Source organism: Sus scrofa, chromosome 4 (genome assembly GCF_054392235.1).
Source record: "Sus scrofa isolate SSC_HxYL_T2T_F1_AM1 chromosome 4, Sscrofa_HxYL_maternal_Yorkshire_Landrace_v2.0, whole genome shotgun sequence".
Classification (NCBI taxonomy): domain Eukaryota; kingdom Metazoa; phylum Chordata; class Mammalia; order Artiodactyla; family Suidae; genus Sus; species Sus scrofa.
In genome coordinates, this window is record NC_139386.1 from 19,943,417 (window position 1) to 19,962,686 (window position 19,270).

The 19,270-nt window shown below is 38.1% G+C and overlaps 2 protein-coding genes across 3 annotated transcripts in view; one reads left to right on the plus strand and one right to left on the minus strand.

Moving 5' to 3' along the window:
• COLEC10 (collectin subfamily member 10) overlaps nucleotides 1-19,270 on the minus strand; it is a 204,627-nt gene that overhangs the window by 179,057 nt on the left and 6,300 nt on the right. Inside the window, exons 1-3 of one of the 2 annotated variants that reach the window (XM_085021816.1) lie at nucleotides 14,268-14,379; nucleotides 5,757-5,873; nucleotides 4,007-4,165 (exon numbers count right to left, since the gene is read on the minus strand). The gene's annotated coding sequence lies outside the window, so the exon portion shown is untranslated. Of the gene's footprint in view, nucleotides 1-4,006; nucleotides 4,166-5,756; nucleotides 5,874-14,267; nucleotides 14,380-19,270 lie in introns of those variants that run through there. The other variant, XM_021090566.2, reaches the window with a different exon arrangement.
• The window catches only part of TNFRSF11B (TNF receptor superfamily member 11b), a 28,757-nt gene continuing 11,342 nt past the window's right edge, over nucleotides 1,856-19,270 (plus strand). The window contains exon 1 of the mRNA XM_003481346.5: nucleotides 1,856-1,955. Within this exon, the coding sequence (XP_003481394.4) occupies nucleotides 1,926-1,955 (30 nt within the window). The 5' untranslated portion in view covers nucleotides 1,856-1,925. The remainder of the gene's footprint in view (nucleotides 1,956-19,270) is intronic.

Genomic DNA, 19,270 nt, shown 5'->3' on the forward strand with positions numbered 1-19,270 from the left:
AGGGATTACTCTCATTTAGGTAATACTTTTTAAAAGGTCTTCATTTGCTCCTTCCTACATTTCCATAATAGAAGTACTATTTTTATCTGCCAGATGAGGACACTGAGGCTTAGAGAGTCATACAACTTTCTCAGGGTTAACACCGCGGGACTCTATCCATGACCGATTTTCTCCAAGGTTTATCTCCTGCATATTGGTATTATGCAAGAGTTCAAGAAAAATGCCTTCAAATAATATCCCAGACAAGCATTACCCTAAAAAAGACAAAAATACTGTCATTTATCTAGTGCTTTACCACTAACATTCAAATTTACGTGAGTCCCGTGCCAGTCTAAGTGCTAGCAGATCAGGTTGCAGATGTCAAAGCTGAAGTTCGAGCGCTGAGGGGCAGGTCTGGAGTCGTACCATTTTGTCCCCAATCATTGATCTTCACTCATTCACTAGTTTACTTAGGAAACCACCATGCTGTGGAGAAATAAAACTGAACAAGACCCTTGGCCTTTAGGAATTCACAGGCAGAGCAGAAGAGCTGAATTCTTTCTCTCTAAATATTTTCTACTCTGTCTACAGATCCACTTTGACTTCTCGGTAGAAAGACGTTGGCTTGAAAGGGCAGATACTCTGATCCCTACTGGTGACACTTGCCCCTGAGGACTGCTCTCCTGATTCTCTTCACCTACTTCTCCTTAAATTCCAGTGAAAAGCAGAAATTGACCTTCTCAGGAGACAGAACCCAACATTTGGCCCTGATGGAGAGGCCAGGGCTGCAATGACTTTTTTTCAGCATCTGTAAGCAAAGAGTTCTGGCAGCAACCTGAGAACAAATCAGCAAACTGCAGGATCTCAGAATGGTCTACACTTTGGAAGGCATCCAGCCCAACTTTCAGATAAGCAGCTTGTGGCAGTGGATGAGGAAGGTAAGAATCCTTGATGCAAAGCAATATCCTTCAGCCAACAGCTTGAGGGCAGTGGAAAAATCTCCAAGAAGCAACTCTAGAAGTTCAGAAGAGGAGACATTAAGGTACCAACAACCCTTTGATCATGATGATGTTGATGAAGACAACATCAGCCAAGGTATCCCAGAGCCTGGAAAGTTTTCCTGCCCTAGGCAGGAAGTTTTTCCTATGCTGATTCTCTCTGATTCTAAGTACCTCAAACAATAAAAAGTGAATGGGAAAAATCTTGAGCCTGAGAACCAAACAGATGTTAAGTTAGAGAAGTTCCTGCTATTGGTCTAGGCATCCTTGGAGATTAATGATTGCAAATTCCCCAGAACAGTGCTCTGAGACAGTGCAGTGCATGAATAGGAATGCTTGTTACAGGAGCTCTCAGAACCCGTGGAGAAGGGGGTCAGACAAAAGTGGGATACAGTGTCTGGGACGCAAGGCAGGCTATGCCTGGATGGATCTTGGCCCTGGATTGGATCCTCGGGTGGAGGAGCCCGGCACAGCGTGCCGCCCAGCTCTCCTACCGCCGGTCGCGGCTGCCAGGAGGCCGGCTGCTGGCGGGAAGGGGCCAGGAAACCTCAGAGCCAGCCGCGCGGAGACAGCAGCCGCCTTGTTTCTCAGCCCAGTAGCTTTTTTTTTTTTTTTTTTTTTTTTCTCCCTGGGCCCAGACATCCCCGCCCCACCCCCTACTCCCACCTCTCCGGTGCTGCTTTCGTCCGTGGCTCAGAAAGTGTTAACCCCAGAGCTTTTTGCACCCCACCCCCACCCCCACCCCCCCGCTCCCGCCCAAGGTTCCTAAAAAAGAAAGGTGTAAAGTTTGGTCCAGATAGGGAATGAATGATCAAAGCCAAGCCGATACTTCCTGTTGCCAGGACACTATATATAACGTGATGAGTGCACGGGCTGCAGAGAAGCACCAGAGCGCTCGCCCAGCCGCCGCCACCGCCTCCCAGCGCCTGAGGTTTCCCGGGGACCACAATGAACAAGCTGCTGTGCTGTGCGCTCGTGGTAAGTCCCTGCCCCGGGGACGCGGACGTCGGTGCCCTGGGCGCCCAGGGAAATTGCCTGCCTTCCGCTCTCCCGACCTCCCCGCGGACTGACGGAGACTAAGCTCAACTCGCTCCCTGTCCCAGGAGAGATTAGGGATCAGGTTGGAACTGGAGACACCTTTCAAGCTGATGGTGCTTTTCCTAGGTGTCCCTTTACACTAGAAAATTTCTGCTGGATTTATGGAAAAGACAGAGGTTGTCTGGATCTTTTTTATTTGAGAGATTTTTTTTTATCCTAAAATTGAATTTATTGTCTTTCTTCATCTCAGACGGTTTATGTCATTTTTGCTTAGTTTACTTGGGCGTTAGTAGTAGCAGTAGTATTAGGAGCAATAAAGTGGTCCCTAGAATCAGAATAAGTTGGAAGATGTCAGTTTTCTTTAAACTATTGTAATTAGAGTAAAATTTGGATGCAGTAAATTGATATGATACATCATCAGGTTCATTCCCCATTTAAACAAATGCTATGGGAAGTTCTGAATAATTGGCACCACACAAAAGATCACACACACAGACATGCGCACTTGTGTGCACGCGCGCGCGCACACACACACACTTCTATACTGTGCATTTTAACATTGTAATAATATTTTATTATTAAAATGGGTGATTTCAGTTTTCAAATTCAATATAATGTGGAAAATATTGGTGAGATAAATGTTAATTGTTCCAAAATATATTTAAATAATTGAGATTTAGCACTAAGTAGGGCTAAAAGTTATGTTTAACATAGAATTTGGAAAAGAAAATGGATGTTTAACATCCGTTTCCATTGCTATATCTCTCTAACTTAGCTTCTGGGTTTTTTTTTTGGATTTAAATTTCAACTAATCAAGTTAAGATTTGTATGCAGATTATTCTAAGACCAATGACTTATTTTCTTTATATCACTAGAGTGTGGAATACATTAAGATATGAGTCAGACATTCATGAAAGGATAGGAAAATCCATATTTAAGCCACATATGTGTTTTGAAAGTGTTGCAGTAACTGCTTGAATTTCATTGTCCAATCTGCAAAGAGTGAATGGAAGGCTAGGAGGTCTTCCAGTTGGTTTCTGGGATACACAAACATAGTAAGTAAATAAACAGCAAAGTACCTAAAGAAAAGGTAGAGTAATAGGTATGCGAATCTTAGCTACTAGTACATATATGTATATATGTACATATATAGTGTACATATTTTATATCTGATATAAAATAACTCCACCAATATGGATAGTATGGAGAACCTTTTAAAAAGTGAACCTTCTTTAAAAAAGTGAACCTTTTTAAAAACATGACGCATATAGAGAATTGCACAAATCACAAGTGCCTAATGAAGTTTCTCAAAGTGAACACTTATGAGTCACTCAGATCAAACAACACTACAAGACCAGCACCCCAGAAGCTTACCTGGCTTCCTCCCTGTGATTACTATGTTCATGGCCAGAGGAATCCAACACCATAGATGAGTTTTGCTTGTATATGAACTTTATATAAGTAAACTTTATGCATTTTTTGGTGTCTATCTACTTCTATTTATGATTCTACTGTGAGATCACCTCCACTGTTGAACACACAAAAGCTCATCCATTTTCATTGCTATATAGTATTCCATTCTATGGCTACACCACAACTGATTTAATCTTTCTAGTTTTTGGCTAGTATGAATAGGGGATATTTTTAGTCTTCCTAGCCTTCTTTATTCTGTCAAAAATTTAATTAATAATAAACATAATGGTGATTTTTAAATTTCAGAATTTCCATTAAATAATATATATACCTAATAATAAGTGTTCCTTACTAATAAGTAGACAAATACTTTGATATCTGGTCTTTATGTTTATATACATATGGATGTATATAATAAAGCATCTAGATATTGTAGATGAGTCAGCATTATCAAAGAGAAACCTTTTATTATGTCTGAACATAGTAAATACTTTAGTAAAGATTTCCCTTTCCCTTTCTGCAGTTTCTGAGATTGACTTTATTTTATAAGTAATTGAAAAAAGGAACTTTGTACTTACACATGAAGAGTCCAAATGCCCTTTTGTAAACACCAGGATGTAGTTCTAAGAACTAGAAGCATTACGCCTATTGAGTCCTTTGTACCAGGCATGCCCCTTAGGCACTAGGGACAGAATGGAAAACATGGACACCACTTCTGTTCCCATGGACAGCACTACCTAATGGAGAAAGCAGATATGGAATGTATAATGAGAATAACAACAGGAGAAGTACTAGGTGACTCCGGAATGTAAAAGATTCTGCCTTCCAGGACCTTATAAAGTTGCTGTGCAGTGGTTATGAGTTTGGTTATTTTGGATTAAAGTTCCAATATCAGTACCACCACTTACTTGGTAAAAGATTGTGGGCAATTTACATCTCTCTTGAGTGTTAGTTTTCTGTTCCGTAAAATAGAGATAATTATATGCACATATGCAAGATAAGCACATAAAGTTCCTGTTCCATATTAACTCTAGCTTCTAGCCTTATGCTCACAGAAAACTATAGGATGATCTAGACCCAAGTGGTTATGAAAATAAAGTGCTCATGCTGCTTAGATGAGAGGGAGGTGGCCACTGACTATTACCTTGAAGGAAGAGTAAGAATGTTTCACTAGTGGAGATAAGACCAAGGTATCCTAATTCTAAGAAGTGAAAGAAGGTTAAATTGGGAAGCAAAGTATAACTTCTAGATTCTTTTTGTGAGAGCAGAAGAAATGTTGGTAGGCAAGCAATGAGGACTATCATTAGGACTAATGGTATAGTCATGGGCTTTCTGGAATGCTCACTAATGTGGTTAATTAGAGACCTATGCTGCAAGGTGAGGTGGTCACATCATCCAGACTTTCTTTCATGGTTGCTCAAGGAGTCTCCTGGTACCCTGCAAACATCCTGGCCTAGGCCTAGATTTTAACTGGTTGCTGAAACTTCCCATCATGGAGTGCCAGAATCATCCATGGGCCTTCTCAAAGCTAAGCTCTGAATTAATGTTAAGATACTAGGACTTGGGGTGAGGGGTGGGGTGAAGAACTGACGGGTAGTAAGTATTTATCTCGGGACAACTGCCTGATATATTGATGCTTTTGTTGTTTATTTTGGTTTCCTTCTCCTCCCCCGGTGGTGGAGTGTTTTTGTCTAATTTGTTTGTTTATTTGTTTGTTTGCTTTTTGGGAATGATAACTTCGAAGTTTCTAGGAGAATCTAACATACTCAGTCCAAAACAGTCCTGAATCTCATCCCTAGCAACCTTTCTGGCCTCTTAGCACCCATGAACCCTCAGTACAATTTCTAATTTCAATCTGGTCTTTAAGTTTATTTCTTAGGTTAAAACCACAGTTGTCAAATTCCACCAGTCTGGGAAGGAGGCATTCTGTGCCAGATGTTTTATCCACTTAGTTCTAGAGGGAGAGCTAGGGCACTGACTATCAAAGGGGCACTAAACACACATTCAAAAATTCTTGTTCTCCTATCCACTAACTTGCCAGCTGGGTTTCCCTCTAAGCAGCCCTCAGCCCCACTGCCTCCATGTGTCCTTTGCATGAGAGCTTTCTGGGAAAAGCATTATCTCCTTTTGCATCTCATTAACCAGAAGTATTAGCCTGAGTTTCTTTTTGCAGCCCGGGAAAGTAGACTGGGAACTATGTTGCAGAGAAAGAATAACTGTATAAAAATTTATGTTTGCATTATTCAAGGCCTTGCCTTATGATTCCTGGCTGCCCCCGACGTTGCTACTGGAGCAGACAGGCCAACATTATCAGTATATCTGTCTTACCCTGTAGAGCAGTTCTCAATCAGATCAGACTTCTTCCATGCACTTATTAAATAAATCCTTTGTAACAACTCCTGTGCTCTCTTGAAATGAAATTGAGAACACATATATTCAGCGTACCTATGGAATTTTTAAAAATCAGTATACTGGTATCACTATACCATAAAAGAAATAATATATAGTAAATAAAAGGAAAATAATGTATAATAAAATCAGCTTCACTAGGAGACTTAATGAAGTAGTGATATGTTAGCATCCCTACATAGAATTGCCATGAAAAGACCACAGGGAACAAAGACAGGAGCATATGTGTCACACTGGGTCCCAAACCATAATCAGTGTTGACTTTGGTGCTGTGATTTCTTGAAATGGTGAACGATTATCACTAAAGTTTTAAACAAAACAAAGTACAACTCTCTATCAAAGTTTATGTTGTTAAATTCCTAACAAATTCAATGCATATAAAAATCATGCAAAAGCCAGTTTAAATATGTATATATATACATACACATATATATCTATCATATAAATAGGTATATAAGTATGTGTGTGTGTGTGTCTGTGTGTGTGCATGAAATGGGATTTAAATCCAGGCTGGTATAATGATAAATAGGTTTTTTTTTAACTTATATCAGTTATCATAGGACATCTGAAACTGTGTGGGACATGGGATTATTCTTGATCATTCAGAACATCTAGCAGTACATAGAAGTTAGGACAACAGAAATCCCCCACAAACTTCCAGAACTTCTAGGCAATAGCACTACCCCTATGGTAAATAAAATCTGAGCTCTTTGCAAACATAGATTTTCATTGGATTCATATTTATACTCCCAAGTCTCCACAGTGCCTGACACTAAATGTGTGTTTGCTGAGTCAAAGGAGCTATGGTGAGATTTGCTGGGGTGCTTATATAATCTATCAGCAGTTTCCATGGATATTCCAAGAGAATTTAGCATACTGTCAGAGATGTAACATCCTAATGTTAGGTTTGATCTCTTTTAAAATATAAATATAGCACCCTACCCACCTGACCAATATTTTAAATACTATTTTGTTTATGGCTACTATGAAAGTACCTATCAATACTTTCATAGAGGTCCATTCTTTTGTTTTGTTTTGTTTTTTGTCTTTTTGCCATTTCTAGGGCCACTCCTGCGGCATATGGAGGTTCCTGGGCTAGGGGTCTGATCAGAGCTGTAGCTGCCAGCCTACACCAGAGCCACAGCAACGCGGGATCTGAGCTGCATCTGTGACCTACACCAAAGCTCATGACAATGCCGGGTCCCCAACCCACTGAGCAAGGCCAGGGATTGAACCCGCAACCTCATGGTTCCTAGTCAGATTCCTTAACCACTGAGCCACGACGGGAACTCCCATGGAGGTCCATTCTGAAGAAAGCAACAAAATTCAATCAGCTTTATATATTGACTCTTGCAAGTGCTACATGAGCTCAGCTGAATCCCCCTTTCTGATCTTTCTATCAAGGGTTCGTTTGGGTTTGATAAAATATCCCAATGGAGATGTCAGACAGGCATTTGGATCCAAAAAGTTTCAGAGCATAGAAGCCTGGGCTGGAGATAAGAAAATCCTGGTCATGAGCACAGAATGGGTTTTTAAAAAGCCACAGAGAAAGATGTGTTCATGGGGCAAGAGGTGAGGGGAGGAAACAGCCCTTGACTGCATTTCTGATACTGATGGTCAGGTAAACAAAATGCAAATATGAACAGTAATAGCAGCCATGTTTAGAAAAGAAAACAAAAATCAAAATAAAATTTAGCAACCCACAAGAGCAGGAACTAGTCAATCGGAAATCCTAGCAACATCTGTAAACTATCTATGTAAGAAGAAAGAGTGAGGTATAGCCAACTTGAAATACACACAGTATTTTTATGTGACATGTAATTAGTTTTTGGAACTCACTACCACAGAATATTTATTTTGGGGTAAATAGCATAGAAAGGCTAAAAAAAGAATTCTTTTAGACAGTTGTAAGGATAAGAATAGTGTTTCAGCACATTAGGTAAGAAGCTGTGTGGTACCCGCTCCCTCTCACATTCACCTGCCCTTTCTAAATGAATGTTCCAAAGGCCAGAAGAGTCTACAGACACACTAAAATGGTTTCTCTCAACTACAAGGTGACATAACTTGCCAGGTGCTTGGCTAGTGTTTTTTTTTCACCCCGATTTCTCAGAAGCACCTGAATCAGCCAGACTATAAATGAAGAGAGGATGCAGAAGGAAGTGAAATGACATTTCTGAAGTCCTTCTCAAAAAGGAATGTGCTCCTAAAAGCCCTGATTTATTACTTTCTTATTGAGATTTTTTTAAAATTCATCTCTTTAATATTATAGTTTTAATACTGTGAAAATATGGTTTAATTTCCTTGAAACATCTTCTATAAAAATAAAAAGAGTAGCCTTAGGATTTTCACTTCAATTTAGCCTGTACCTTGGAAGCATTTTCTATAAGAGCCTCTTAAATAATCAACCAAAAAATAGGAAAATAGGTGTCAAGATGAATTCAGATTTAAAACAAGACAGTCATTCACCTAAGCTTTGTGACTGCCTTAGGTAAATTTAATATTCTTTTCTGCTCTTTGATCCCCAAACCACCCTTGCCATGTACTGTTACTTTCTTGTTCAAAAAAAAAAAAAAAACTATTTATTTTATTCTTAGAAAGCGTGAACATCAAGACTCTGTTCCTAGAAAGTTCTCTCTACCATCCATTTGCACCACCACCATCAAAAAATGTAATTTAGGATTCAGTTGTGGGGCAAAGTGACAATAAAACCCATGCAACAGCAGACAGAGGCAAGGGATCTTGTTTCTCAGTTTTGCCTTAGACTCTGAGGTCCAGCAAGAGTAAGACGCTTTTCTGCATCTTACTTTTCTCATCTCTAAAATAAGGGTGTTGCAGGTTATCAAATAAACTTATACCATATTTAGTCTATGCAGAGCTATTATGGTTGCATGGTAATTAAAGACAAATAATATGCTATTTGTATAAATGACTGTAATTTGTATTACTTCTATACAATCAAATAAAAACTGTTCTCTTTTATGGCTGAGAGACTCTCTTACTGAGTGAAGTAAGTCAGAAAGAGAAAGACAAATACCATATGATATCACTTATATCTGGAATCTAATACATGGCATAAATGAACATTTCCACAGAAAAGAAAATCATGGACTTGCAGAATAGACTTGTGGTTGCCAAGGGGAGGGGGAGGGATTGGGAAGGATTGGGAGTTTGGGCTTAATAGATGCAGATTATTGCCTTTGGAATGGATAAACAATGACATCCTGCTGTGCAGCACTAGGAACTATATTTAGTCACTTATGATGGAGCATGATAATGTGAGAAAAAAGAATGTATACATGTATGTATAACTGGGTCACCATTCTGTACAGTAGAAAATTGACAGTACACTGTAAACTAGCTATAATGAAAAAAAAACTGTTCTCAAAAAATAAACAAAACAAAACAGAATAAAATAGGCGTATTGGACCAGGTGATATATGGAAGGTCTGCTTTAGTTTTAATCTTTTGTCATTAAAAATCAATTAAAATTTTAATTAATTATACTTAATATTCCAAACATACAAAAATCAAAGGAACCTACTGATGAAAAAACATACTAGAGAAATTTTTAAAAAATCTGTTTTGTTGCAATTGTCGAAGTTTCTTCTGCCTAGTTGGTTTTCATTTATAAGAAATTCTGTTTAAGTCAGTGAGATCACTCACAAGAGGAAGCAGCTTTTGAAATGTTACCTACTTTTAAGTGGGAAGACTGGTGTTTTTGGATCACAGATAATTCTTTTAACCCCCAAACTATTTTTTTTTTCATTCTGCAACAAGTCCTGGTCTAGCATAAAAGTTGTAAATGTGTGTATTTTCATATCCCATTCCGTTAGAGGCCAGGTCCAAGATATTCCCTCAGGACTTACTAAAGAGGTATAATTATGGTTACTAGCAATCTCCTTAGACTCCCGGAACAGGGTTTTCTTTGAATCTGTATTCACGAGGAAGTACTTGACAACTGCATACTGCTCTTTGGAATAAATGTCAAGCCTTCAGGTAAAATATGCATGATAATGGGTAGGTTGACATGACCATTAAATACTGCACTGGACTATCACATGAGCAGATGGACAGAACCCTCTGCTCCCACACTGTTTCCTGTCTCTTTTTTTAATATCTGGTCAAAAAGGGGAAAAAAAAATCAACTAGCCTGTGCTAAAATAAAGGTCAGCTAGAAAGTATGAGTGATGTTTATTGACCCACAATGTAGTTGTTAGTGCTGTTTGTAAATGTTTTCTGTTCTTCTGGTGAGGATGGGAGGGGTGGGGGTGGGGGTGGGGGCATGAATAGTTCTGGCAATGACTTGTGAGTTTAAAAAGTCACTTCCAAATTAGAGCACTTAATTGCCTATATACGACCCCCCAATTTTTTTCCCTTTTCCTCTTTCATAGCAAACCAGCCATGTTCTAGATATTACTTTCTGTGTCATCCTAGGTCCTGGACAGAAGGGAATACTAACAGCCTTCGTTTTCACAGAAATCCTCTGATGCAGAAATTGGTATCTACTTTACAGACAAGGAAACTGAGGTCCAGATGTTAAGTAATTTTACCCAAGGTGACCTAGCTGAGAAATTTTTCTGCCCTGTAGGAGCTTACATCTAGCAGAGGAGTCCAGTGAAAAATACCCATAAAGCAGCAAAGCCTCTGGGCTCCTTCCACTGGAGTTCTCTTCTTTACTGGGGTTAAGAATGTCCCAGTTTCAGGCTCCAAGTCATATCCTTGGGCAAAGTGATTCTAATGTATTTTTCAACCCCCTTTTCAGTTCCTCCTTCAGCTGGAGAGGGTCACCATGGTTTTTATTGTTGCTGTTGTTCTTCTTCTAGATTTGACTTGTAAGTCCAGATCCCTTAGGATACAGAGCATGAGGCAAACACTATATTTTTTAGTTCCTTATTAGAAAGGGCAATCCTAAGGAAGCAGGAGTGAGAGAAAGAAGAGTAAACCAAAAAGGAAGGAAAGCAAATTAAAGGAGGTGCATTACTGAGAAGCTGCTGTTTATTGTAAAGTGCAACTGACTACTCAGTCTCACAGAACCATCTTCTAGAGAGGCTGTGTGTACTACTGCATTCAGGAAAGGAGAGAGAGAAAAGTCTATTCACCAGGATAAATGATAGATAGATAGATAGATAGATAGATAGATAGATAGATAGATAGGAGATGTAATGGCATGGAATGGGTAGATAGATGGATGGATGGATGGATGGATGGATAGATAGATGGGCAAAAAACAGATTGTACCTAATTTTATATTGTGCCATAGATGATCATATATATACCTCACTCCTTCACAACCCTACATACCCTCAAAGGGAAGAATCCATTGTTAAAAGCCTAGCTTCATATAGGATTGGATTTGAAGCCCAACTCAGGCGTGTACTAGCTCTATGACTTTTGACAAGTCACTCAACTTTTCTGACACTCAGAGTGTCATTAACTGACACTCAGTTTTTTCATCTATAAAACAGGGATAATATTATCACCTGAGATGTGGTTGGAGAGGATGGATGATAACAGCATGTGAAGACAAGGCTCAGTCTAGAGCCTACTATGTAATAATGTCATAACATGTTATGCTATTATTATTCACCATATCATCCAGGGATTCCAGTATGTTTCACATGTCACAGGCACACGATAAATGTCTATAGGCTTAAGTCACATCCTATTTTATTCCATTTCTTTTCCTAGTTTCTATTCCATTTCACAATCACCATGGCTGTTCTTTTCTAACTTTCTCTCACCAGCTACCCATGACCATATATTGATTAGGTTTCAATCTAGATCATTGGAAACCAAAGTGATTCATAGGATGATGTCAGCAGTGTACGGTCTTCAAGGAAAAGTAGAAATAAAATGGAATTTACAAATTGATGTTCTAGAATATCAACATACTAAAATGTATGGCCAATTCTGAGCCCAAAATGCCAGGGACTGTAGCTGGAAAACTCTCAATTAGTGATAACATTCTGGTGCTTGTCAGGTGGGGCCTGAATGGACATAATTATAAGGAAAATCACAACCAGCCCTGCTGTTGTGTTGAAGTGTTCAGAAATGATGTCTTATCTCAAATCTGGTGATTAGCAAAAGCCCCAAAGAAGAAATATTAAGATCTGAGATCCAAAATATGGGAGATTTCTTCATAGCTCCCTTGGAAAGTTTGAAGTGTTTGCATGACAAATTCTTTTTTTCCCAGGGAGTTTTCCCCTTTATCTGTTAATCTATTACATGTTAATTGTCTGTAAAACTCCTCTGATGTAGCAAAAGTATCATGAGCAAATCTGTCCTAACAATTCTGGTTGATTCCAAACACAAACAAGGTACTGTTAATTATTTTTAAAGCATCCAAACAACTAAAGGAAACTTCTTGAAGGGTGCGACAACACCAAGAAAAACACATTTAAGTTTTACCTGGAGACAATCCTTCTGCCTCAAGGGATGCAGAAAGAGTATAAAAATTGGCCCTACAATTCATCTAATAAATCATAATCTCTTGTTTCCTTTCCCCTGTTTACTTAGTCAAAGCCGTTGGCAGCAAACCAGTTCCTAATAGATGAACAGATGTAATGCATTTGCTCTGCAACCTTTCCTAGAGACCTGATCCCGGCTATTGTGGAAATTACTAAGCAGGGGTGGACCCTCAGGTGGGGAGCTGGCAGCAGCAGATAAAACTGTCAAATCAACTACTTGCTTTTTCATGCATTTATCTTTAAAATGAAAGCTAAATACAAACAGTACAGTACATGCAAAATGCCAAGCACAATGATGAATGTTCAAAAAAACATCTTCCTTTGGGCCAATTCTGTCATCACTCTCATTTTACAGATGAGAAAAATGCAGATTTTGTGCTTGTCCTTGAAAATTTACCCTTTAGGTGGTGGCTATTTATCTGTGTCTGTGGAATCACCACTAATCCTAATTACACACAGTAGGTATTCAATATATCTACTGAAGGAAATTAAAATATAATAAAATAAATACACTGAATCCTTGCTATGTGTAAGACATCATGCTAAGCATTTAAGGTGTGTGGAAACAAATCCTTTTCTATCTGGGTTCTCTAAGCATATCTGTGGGACTGCCTTGAAAAATTTTACTGAGACCCCAAGCTAAGAAGATACTGAAACTTTTTAAAAACAAATCAGGGATGTCTTTTCTGGAGACAATTAAGGATAAGATATATAACCAACTTATAGCACATTTTAGATGTGTCACTTCCTACTGAAGAAATTTCAAAATGCCTCCAAAGATGAGTCTGGTTCAGAATGTCCCTCATTTCCCACCTCCTGTGTAATTAGAGTATATAATAATGACTCCTACTTGTCTGAAACCTTATTCTCTACCAAGTTTGTGTCCTTTTACTCACTTAAAAACAATGTATAGGGCTAAATAAAATCAGGCTTGTTCTTACTTTAGAGGTAAGATAATAGCCAAAGGTTACTAAAGCTGGTGGTTGAACTGAGTTTGGGACTATGGTACACATAAGGTTCCCAGCTAAAATATGCACATCATTCTAATGGCCAAGCTGAATACTTTTTGGAACTTACTGTTCATTGTCCATTTAGCATTCTTCTTGAAACTTTCTGTGATATCCCTACTTTTTTCACCTTCTCTTTTTCATCCCATCTTGCAAAAGTTTCTAAGTCCCAAAGGTTAACATTTTAAGCTTTTTTGCTTGTGTACAATATCCTGGGGCAATGCCATCCCACCCCTCTCTGTTTCTGGAGCCACTGGTGTGTTTTCAGGTGGGATAACCGGAAATCTCTCTTTAGCTGCATTTCCATCCTGAATAACCCAATATATCTATTGAAGCGTCTACTAGACATCACCACTTGAGTCTCATAGTCGGCAGATCCAAAACTAAATCCATTGTTTTCCTCCTTACTGTTTCCCCCTCCTACTGTCAGTAATTAATGGCAATATCACATCTCTAATAATCACAATGCCTGGGCGTGTTCTTTTTCACTTATTCTTTCTAGTACCTCACCCCCATGCAATCAGCTAACATGTCTATAACTTCCTCTCCTCCTTACCAAAGTCTAATTACAGCTTCTCATTATTTCTGACCTCTTTCTCTGTTGAGTCTTTTTGGGATCTTTTTCCTCCTCTCTTCTACCTCCAAGCACGTTTGCAGTGATTTATGAGTATTTTACATCAGGCTGGGTGTTGGGATGAATGTTCCTATCAGACAGGAACATTAACTTATTCTAATTCATTGCTGAGCAGCATTTCCAGAGCATAGTAATTGTTTCAATGAATATTTGCTGAATGAATGAATAAATAAATGATTTAAGGAATGGAGGAAATTGGGAAGAAGTTACTATAAGATGGTAGAAAACCAAATAAACTAACCTTCATAGGAAAAGAGGTTTTTTGGTTGTTTGTTTTTAAATCTTTGTAGTTTATACTACAAGAGATCTTTAGGAAACTTACCATGATATATATCCTGGATGTTTCCGTTCTTGGCTAAGACGAACTGTAAAATACCATGGTTTCCAAATTGACCAGAAGTTTAGCTAACTCTGGATAGTCCTCAAATAGTTCTCTGTGGCAAAGATCATGACGAGAGATCACAAAAGGAACTCCCAAACCAAGTAGTTATTTCAAGCTTTGCGTGGGCTCCTTTTAATGAATTTTCCATAAACGGAAACCCACTGGGTCACTCATGGTTCTGCATACCAGAGAGCAAGCCCCGGAGTCTGGGATTGGCTGCATTGCATCATGCAAAATAAACCTGCTGGAGGAAGTATATTCTTCTTGTATCCTTTAAGAAGAAGCATATACCAGTAGATTACTATAGTGAAATCACTTGTCATCTGATAAATTTCCATCTCAGTAACCTTCGACAAGTGCTACTCTTAGCACAAAAAGGAAAGCCATCAGTTCATCTGGACTTCGCCAAGACTTCAGTTGACCTCACTTTCGTAATCTCCTAACTCTATGCTCTGAAGTCTTAATGGGAAAATGAGCATTTTCAGGCTTGCTTTTGGGCTGTGCATGAAGGCTGTAGCATATGTGAAAGCAGTTGGTAAATGTTAAAGGATTTGGGAAAAAAATAGTATTCTATGGTGCATACTATGGGTTTTAATTCTGTCTCCACTAATTACTGTGACCTGGGATGGCTAGTCATTCTAAGACTCCTTTTTGTAGCTGGTGAAGACTTAATGATGATAATGGTAAACCATCCTAAAGTAGGTAAAACCAATATATTATATAGATTATTTTTCAGTTAACTGCCTGGCGCAGAGTAGAGATTTAAGGTGCATATGGCAGAATAGGAGAGCCAAAAGAGAATTCCACCTTCACAGTGACCATTTTTGCTTCCTGCACATACTACTACCATATCAGTTCTCTTCCTAAACATGGGAATTTTGATTAGAATTTTACAGGTTTGGGACTAAGAGTTATATGATTAATTGAAAAATCAGTTAATAATAAAATTACATACCTATTTATTAAGCATTAAATAATAAAATATACCCCTATATATTAAATATTTTATTTTGACTTAAAACATTTAAATAAACATTCATTCACCTGTACTTGGAAATACAGGCAAGGCCTTTCTTGGAATCCCTGTTGGCTAACTGGAGTTGCTTGCTGTCTTTCTTACAAAACCATTATCTAAAATGTATTGCCCATCCATTTCAATTTTGGGATTTATTTATTTATTTATTTTTATATAATGATTTTTATTTTTTCCCATTATAGCTGGTTTACAATGTTCTGTCAATTTTTTTAATTTTATTTTATTTATTTTATTTTTTTCAGGGTAATAGACTTTTGTTTTTGTTTTTAATTGCAACCACCAAAAAAGAAAACTATGGACAAATATCTTTGATGAATTTAGATGCAAAAATTCTCAACAAAATTTTAGCCAACCGAATCCAACAACATATAAAAAAGATCATATACCATGAACAGGTGGGATTCATCCCAGGTGCACAAGGATGGTTCAACATACGCAAATCAATCAACATCATACACTACATTAACAAGAGAAAAGTCAAAAACCACATGATCATCTCAATAGATGCAGAAAAAGCATTTGACAAAGTCCAACATCCATTCATGATAAAAACTCTTACCAAAGTGGTTATAGAGGGAACATACCTTAATATAATAAAAGCCATTTATGACAAACCCACAGCAAATATAATACTCAATTTTCTACTGTGCAGCATGGTGACCCAGTTACACATACTGTATACATTCTTTTTTCTCACATTATCAGGCTCCATCATAAGTGACTAAAAGGAACTCATAAAGAGCAATTTTGGAATTTAAATACATTTATGAAACAAATTGATTGTACAACCCTCTGGATGTCTTCCCCATGTTGTTTTTATAGTTGTCTCAGCTACCCTAAATTCTATGGTAGTTTTTTTTTTTCATTTTTTCCTGCCTCATCTTTATCAAGTCATTCTCCAAACATCCAATTTACTATTCATAGAAAAAAATTTTTTTCTCACTCATGTTTACTGATTTCCATAATATTTGGATCACCTAACTATAATTACAACTACAACATATACAGACACATATGTACAATGAGCATCAACAGAATCACCAGCAAGCATACAATTGACATTTTTAAGAGTGCATCTTCCACTGGTGAGAACAAATGGGAGATGGTGTGCTGAAGGAGAAAGCATGGCTGAGAATTCGGTGTACTGGGTATCCCTTGGTTTTAGAGAGGGAATGGAAGGCATGGGTATATGGGAAAACTTGAGGTTAGTAAGAGAGTTCTGCAGTATAGGCATACCTCAGAGATACCTGTGAGTTCAATTCCAGACCACCGCAATAGAGGGAACATTGCAATAAAGTGTGTCACATGCATCTTTTGATTTCCCAGTGCATATAAAAGTTACGTTTACCCTACTAAGTGTGCAGTAGCATTATGACTATACAATAATGCCTACACCTTAATAAAAATTAATTACATAATTAAAAAGCACTTCATTATCAAAAAATCCTAACCATTATCAGAACCTTCTGCAAGTCGTATTTTTTTTTTGCAATAATAACACTGAAGATCACTGATCACCGATCACCACAACAAAGAGAGTAATAATGAAAATGTCTGAAATATTGCAAGAATTACCAAAATATGACACAGGGACACAAAGTGAGCAAATGCTGTTAGAAAAAATGACACCAATAGATGCTCAACACATGGTTGGTACACGTACAAATGGAAGTACTTTGCTTTCCACTGTAAAAAACTTACATCTGCAAAGTACAATAAAGTGAGGTACAATAAAGCAAAGTATGTATGTAAAAAGGGGTTTTACAAATAAAATAGAGCAGAAGAAGTAGGAGAAGAGTTAGAGCAAGGCATTTGTTTCCAAGTTCATTAGTTACTTAAACTCTGTCAATATTACCATGGTAGAACATCAAAATGCTAGAGCTAGAAAATGCTTTAAAGAACAACTAATTCAACCCACCACCATATTCACCCACTACCACCACCTGCTAACACTTGATAGATGAAAAAAGATAGTTGGGTTTGAAATAGAATATTCTTTAACACTGTCCAACATTTAAAAAAAAAAAAAAAAAAAGGAAGTTAAGGAGAGGGACAAAATTACTAGAGGTGGAAACCTAACTGTCATTTCAAGAAAAGAGACATGCAGGAAGGAAGAATTCCTTCTAGAATTCTAGTGGTGGGAAACACTAGATTAGAGGACTTCTGGATTCCCTTCAAGTATCTACACCAAAGAAGGGCAGATAGGAAATGGGAAGAGGAAGAAAGAAAAAAATGGAGAGAAAAATTCCATTTAATTTTTCTTTAAAAGTCAAGCATAAAACATCCAAAACAGAGTGGCTTCTTTTATAGAAAGCACTTTATGCTTCTGCAAAGACATCCATGCATGTGTTCCAGGTTTTGCAGATATTTATCAGTGGTTATGCATTTCAAATAAAGATTTATTTTTGAACTCTTATTAGACTTTAAATATTATCAGCTGGTAAAAGAGCTAGAGCCAATATTAAGATGACCTGTCCTCCTTTGGCATCTTTTTCATTGCTTTTCCAGGAAATGCACAAGAAAAGTGAGAGAGACCTGAGATGAAGAGCTTTATTAAATTTGCCCATCCTCTGTCCAATAACTGGTTCCAGAAATTCTGTGCAGGAATTGAGGCTAACCAGAGATGGAGACTTAAGCATCCAATTTTGGCCACACAGAGTTCTGCATTTTTGCCAAAGTGGAAAAATTTCAAATAAAACACAGAGGTCCAGTAGAACTTGCAGAAAACAAGTTTGCAGTCCCTTAAGGCTTTCTGATTTTTAAAAATATATATGATAATTCCCTGCGGTGGCCTAGAAGAAATGCCCTTCACTCTTATAATTGCTCGCTAAGCCTTAAGTCAACCAGATTTATTTTTTTCTCTGTGGATTCCTTTCACCTCAGCTTCCCTGTATTTTAAAGAAATGGCAACTAAGTTCCAAAGCATGGTTTCAGGAAACCAACAATGTCATGTCCAATTGCCTAGAAAAATACAAATTGCATCAGTGTTCTTGGTTAGCTCTTATATTTGTGTGGCTGCTTCTAGTGAGGGACACAAGCACCATGTGGGGGTTTTCCCATCTTACCTTCATCACTTCTTGGAAGAGAGAAGAGGGTCAGCTGATGAGTGAGTGAGCCATGTTGGCATGGGGAAGCGGGGGTGATGGGAAGTGAGGCAGGGTAAGACTCAGGACTGCTAGCCCCAGCAGGACGGGGCTCACTCAGCAGTAGCAAGCATCCATCTGAACCTCTGAGCCAGGCCTCTTGTAAGAACAGAAGCCTCAAAAGTGGTTTTTTAGGAAGTCGAACGTGAACATAAAGAGGAAAAAACAAAGCATTTTCATTGCTTTCCTGTGTCTTTGCAAGTTGCATCAGGAAAACGTCATGCATTGAAGATTTTATAAATATTTGAGCCAAAGTCGCACAAGGGACTTTGAAAAATATAGCATAATATATTCAAATAACCAAGTAGCAATAAAGTCAGTTCCTCTTACTTCATTTTCTTCAAAACATTGATGGTTATTTGTAATTATTTGTCTTTTCACTTCTATGCTGTCTGCCTCCTCACTAGACTGTAAGCAGTTTGAATATGAGGTACCCTTGTTTTGTGTGCCACCAAAGACTGAGTTCTTCTACAATACCTGGTACACAGTGGGTGTTCAATAGATATGTGTTGAATGAGTAGACAAGACTCCATCTATTTCTGAAAGACCCAAGACAAACCAGAGCTTTCACCCATTACTGGTCCATTTCTTTCTTCTAATGGTGACCTACTTTATCTGAGGCAATAAAAAGCCCCAGGGAAATTCAAGAACATACTTTCCCCAGAAACCCTCTGGTCACGAGAGTGTCACGAAAATACCACTGAAACAGACCTGGTTCTGCACTATGTTTTACTTTTGTAGGTTAGGAATCCTTGACATCACAA